The sequence below is a fragment of the Porites lutea genome, chromosome 10 (genome assembly GCF_958299795.1).
Source record: "Porites lutea chromosome 10, jaPorLute2.1, whole genome shotgun sequence".
Taxonomy (NCBI): Eukaryota; Metazoa; Cnidaria; class Anthozoa; order Scleractinia; family Poritidae; genus Porites; species Porites lutea.
The window spans coordinates 5,901,067-5,906,193 of record NC_133210.1 but is presented as its reverse complement, the minus strand read 5'-3'; the positions used below and the strand labels follow the sequence as shown (position 1 = coordinate 5,906,193).

At 39.6% G+C, this 5,127-nt stretch overlaps 1 protein-coding gene across 1 annotated transcript; it reads right to left on the bottom strand.

The window, feature by feature from the left end:
- Nucleotides 1–432: 432 nt before the first annotated feature.
- Nucleotides 433–2,506, bottom strand: LOC140949421 (adrenocorticotropic hormone receptor-like). Its single transcript, XM_073398581.1, has 2 exons — nucleotides 2,415–2,506; nucleotides 433–1,559 (listed from the first exon to the last, which is right to left on the bottom strand). Exon 2 carries the CDS (start codon nucleotides 1,486–1,488, stop codon nucleotides 433–435), a length of 1,056 nt encoding a protein of 351 aa, XP_073254682.1. The 5' UTR covers nucleotides 1,489–1,559; nucleotides 2,415–2,506.
- Between the last annotated feature and the right edge of the window lie 2,621 nt (nucleotides 2,507–5,127).

Below are 5,127 nucleotides of genomic sequence, written 5' to 3'. Positions count from 1 at the left end.
TTTAATTTATTCTGTTCTTGTAAACTGTTTTTTAACTTGGCAAATAAAATGGTTTGTCGTTGCTGTTGTTGGCTTGTTGTAAAACTGTAGGATTCCGTTAACGTTGGCCCTGATGGCGCTTGTGATGTTTGACGACGATGAGAGTAACTACAGTACTTGGAGAACTGCACTGCTATCATCTCAAAGGACGTATCTAACTGGAATGTATAAACAACGGCTCTTGCCAATAATTTATTGAGTAACTGGTTTTACTATCATTAAGTTCTCTTTACCTTGCTTAGCGAATTTGAACTGATTATCCCGTGTCCAAAGCAGGACTGGCCTTCTTGCCTTGGGAATGGACATTGTCCAAATCTTTTTCTATGTCCAGATAGATTAGGTAATTTTATTTCCATAGATTGACGCCAAAGTTTTGTAACTAAAAGATGAAAATTAAAAGATAGCGCTGCTAATCTGCAATGTTGCATTGTTGGTGATGTCTTGTCCAAGAGTCTCGTGCAGCGTTGTTCCAGTAATATCTGTGGGACCAACGGAGTTTTTTCCTCGTCTCCTGAAGCCACAGTATCTGCTCAATAAGGTTCTCACAGCTCTTCGGTATTTAGGGATTCTCCAGGCATACACAAACGGGTCGAGACAGGAATTCAGTAAAATAAACCTTAGAGAAATTTGAAGGAAAGTCTCTATCGCCTCTGAACTTGCACAATCCAAGCAAAAATTACTTAAGTTGATCGCGATAACATAGGGAAGGAAAGCCACATAAAACAAGCACAGAACAAGAACAAAAGCTTTTGTTGTGTTCCTCTCTCTTTGGGCTGTTTTCTGGCTCATCCGTTCACTCCCAGGCTCCAAGTCTTTCATTCGACGCATATGCGCTTCAAGTGCACTGAATGTCCTCCAGTATACTACAGGTAGCACAAGAAGTGGAAGTGACACATGAAGGTGGCAGAAAAGCATTTCAAATACAACGTACGGGACAGTTGGTACAAAAACGAGGCTTGTAAACAAAGCTGCATAGATCCAAAAGAGAATTATTGACACCTTAATCCCTCTGGCTGTTACTACGTGCCGATAGTTCAACGCCCATCTGACAGCCACCCACCGATCACACGCCATTGCAACCACGTTGCAGCAACCCACAGTGATGCTCATTACACCTGTAAAGATGACAACCGTCAATAAGGTATGAACCCGGTCTGTGTGCTTGGACTTGTCGATGAACAGCACGGCGTCGTGAGCTGTAAGAAGACTTCCCGCAAAAACTCCCAGCATGAAATCAGCGATGGCCATATTTATAACCAAACTTGTGCTCGCAGACCTTAAATTTCTGTGAGGATTTTTGTATATGGTGAGCAACAATGTGAAGTTCCCTATTCCTGCTGTTACTGTCATCACAACACCAATCAGCATGATAGGCAAACTTTGAAATTCGTGACTCGATCCCGCGGGTTCTGTCCCGTTAAATACAAACTGTGCATTGGAGAAGTTCATAGCTGCGCTAAAAGTCGGTGCTTAGTTTGCTTTGTCATGTCATTCAGCTTATCCTTCTCGGTGAAGAAACACTGAAAATTTTCAAGAGGAATTGATTAGCTCTAATAATTGATAAACAGAAAGATGTTTTAGATGCTTTTTCCTACTACCCTTAAAAACATTGTGAACTTTCGCATTTTTGAAACTGACGTTTCGTATATAACATATATATTTCAAAAGTGATCTAAAGTGACCGTGATGAATTTAAAATTCGTAACAGAGAAATCACTGAAATTATATAACAAAAAAGCTCCAATATTGAGAGGAACTTGCGAATCGAGGAAAGTTGGGCGAAAACCGCCTGATGGCTGGAAAGAGACGGAGCAATCCGCCGTTTTTAGGCTCGTTCGCTATTTCACTGCTCGCTTGCTTATTCGTTCGTCTGCACTGACCGAGCCTGGCACAATTAAAAAGTTACTACCTATACTCTATCGTTGTGGCAGGATCAGTTTGAGACTATCAAAATTATACACATAGTACATAAATTAAATTTAGCGGCTATAATTACATCTTAGTGTTATTAAGCCATTTTCCGGAAATCTGAAAATTGCAATATGGATAACATTAATTCTAACAAGCATACATTGTAACTGAAAGAAATACGGATGTTATAAGATTAGCCTGCGTAGCAGTTAGGACAAGAGCAAAATGAGGAATAAAGGGTGGAGGAAGAACTGACTTCTCCATTATTCCACTTCTTCCATTCCTGTTTTCGCTCGTAAATCAATTGGAAAAGCTTGCCACGCAGGCTAACAAGCCACAGCTATAATGTCTTGTGGTTGAAACGAGTCTTTTGGTTTTCTTTCAGGGCAAAAGGCTGGCGCACGATTAGGTCTTTAATTTTACAAAATTCTGTTGTTCTTATATATATTTTTAAATACACTCACCTGCAAAATACATAGACCATGTCCATGGATAAAATAACGATTTCTTTCAAATTATTAAATTACCAACACAACTAGACGCCTTTCTAAACTCAAGAAACGCGAAAAAAAGATTAAATATAATGAAAAATAACAGCTGAAATAATATAACTCTAATGACGCTCATTGACTGATGACTGAACCTGTACCTGATTTTCTGGCAATTGTCGTTGCCACGTTTTCTTGTTGTTATAATCATAAATACCTTGCAATTTGTGTCAAGTGTAATATCACAAACGGCCCACTGACATCAGAGATATAGCTAAAATTTAAATACACCCACGTGCCAAAAATTAACGGTAATTAGCGTTAACACCCCGGGGGCGCTAGACTGAGGCCGTTTAATAATAGATAGCACATTGTTAGGGCATCAGCCAAGTTCACGAGAAGATTGAGTCATGGTTAAACAGGAATGAGTGAATAGCAGCCACTAAATTTCGAACTCTCGTTCCTTCAGTACTTAGCAAAAAGCGATGACGTCGAAAATAAAATTACTTTGGACACCATCGTATTTCAGTGATTTCTGGCTCTTTGTTTCATTAAATTTCTCACCGTACTACCGACATGTTTTGCTCTCTTGTCTGGCGTTGTTTTCTGTGTTAACATAGCCGCCCACGCACCCGTTCTTAGGGGTTCGTCACGAACCCCTAAGAACGTCTGCGTGGGAGGCTAATGTTAACATTGTAGTATAAAAAACTGAATTCGGAATGGGTATCAGCATAGACTGATTCGGGCTGACCCTTATTCCCATAACATAAATGAGTTAGAAGACTTTAAACCCGGGGGTTACTCCTGGGAATTCTTGGTGGGGGGTGTGCCGCCCGGGTCTCCAAATCCTGACCTTATTTCAGACCAAAAAATGCCATTTTTCACACCCGTTTTCTGACCTAAACTCTAAAATCCATACCCATTCTCAGACCTGGCCTTAAAGAAATTATGTCATCATTACTTAGATTAGAACAGTAACAAAAAAAGATTTCTCAAAATCCATTTGGAATTCGCATATTTCTGTTTCGTTTCTTACTCATCTGGAATTGAAACAATAATACATTCGTACACTCCCGTGGTTCCCTTGAAAACCATACCGGTTTTCAGACCAAAACGGCGCAAAACCCTACCCTTTAGGGCGGCACAAACTTATATGGCTTATATAGGGGAGTACCCCTAGGGACTTTAAATCAGCCTTTGACTTGAAGAAATGTGTACACACCTTGCTGACCTTAGTCTGCCCTGTTTTCTGATGGAAAACGTGCGTTTCAAAGCAAGACACTTCATCCGGTCATTAGAAGCGTGTAAAAAGCCTGCGTTAGACACTTCTTTTATAATTGCGATCGGTATTTCCCTTTCCCTCAGCAGCTGTAAAGCAAAAGTTGCTAATTGTAATTACTTGTAATAACCACTTCAGCGGTAGGTAATATAAACTATTACCCCCGGACAAAAGCTTTATATTAAAAATATCGCTGGCTAGCCATCAAAAATTAAAGCAGTGGGCTGCCTTTCTCGACAAATGTAAACCAAAAACATTGCATCTAATAACTCGCACAAACGACATAACTTTTTATGATGATGACTATGGCGATATTTTTAATATAAAGCTTTTGTCCGGCGGCAATAGTTTATATTACCTACCGCTGAAGTGGTTATTACAAGTAATTACAGTTAGCAACTTTTTGCTTTACAGCTTCTGAGGGAAATGGAAATACGAATTGCAATTATAAAAGAAGTGTCTAACGCACGCTTTTTACACGCTTCTAATGACTGGAGGGAGTGTCTTGCTTTGAAACGCATTTTTTCCATCAGAAAAGAGTCAGTCAAGTCCTCTTGGACTTTAAAGAAATGGCAACTGTATGATTGAGCCTGGTCACCTCTGGTCTGGTGTGTAGATTTCTCTCCTGAAAATGAGCGCATTATATTACGAGACCGCATCTATCGTTAACGAGCACAAGTATTCTTTTTTCGTAAGAACTAGTAAAGTTCCCGCTTGGAACGTTCTGTCTCCTGCTTCCGTAGTGTGCTGATTCTGTTGCTGCGTTCCATTCAAGTATTTGTAATAATTTTATGTATTGACGATTTTTTTTCATATGACTTGTAATTTTATTTGTATTTTCTTATTTATTTGTTTCCATTTTGTTTATTTATTTCGCTGTCAATGTCATGAAATTCCGTGTACTGACCGTCCATTGCCAGATCAGCTCGCTAGAGGCAATTATGTCAAGTAAAGATTAAAGATAAATATTAAAAATTGTAAACCAACAAAATTTTTAAGTTAAAATTTCTGACGAAGACCACATGTTATCATACTTTGTTAAAAAAATATTTATTATATTATCAGTATCAGCTCCAATTTCAAACTTGAACAAATTTTGTCATCAAACATTAGTCTTCATGTAGAAGAGTCCTTCACGGTTGCTTGTCGTTTGCGGGAGCTAGCACAGCATACGACACCAAGGGGACTATGGGATGAAGAGAGAGTTAAGAGATACCTCCTTCCTATGTTCCCCCGCGCGCAACGGCTACGCACTTCCTCGTAGACGAAAGGGGTCTTTTCCATTCTCGTACCCAGAGCCACTCAGCTTGATTTGTAACGGACAAGAATGTAAACCTCTCTACACGAGGCCTTCGGCCTCGCTTTGCGAAGATTTAGCTGTGTGAAGGCGTCTTTGACAGAACCCATTCT

What these genes read in the sequence shown, in the direction of transcription:
- LOC140949421 (XM_073398581.1), bottom strand. Translation starts at nt 1,488, where the DNA reads ATGAACTTCTCCAATGCACAGTTTGTATTTAACGGGACAGAACCCGCG.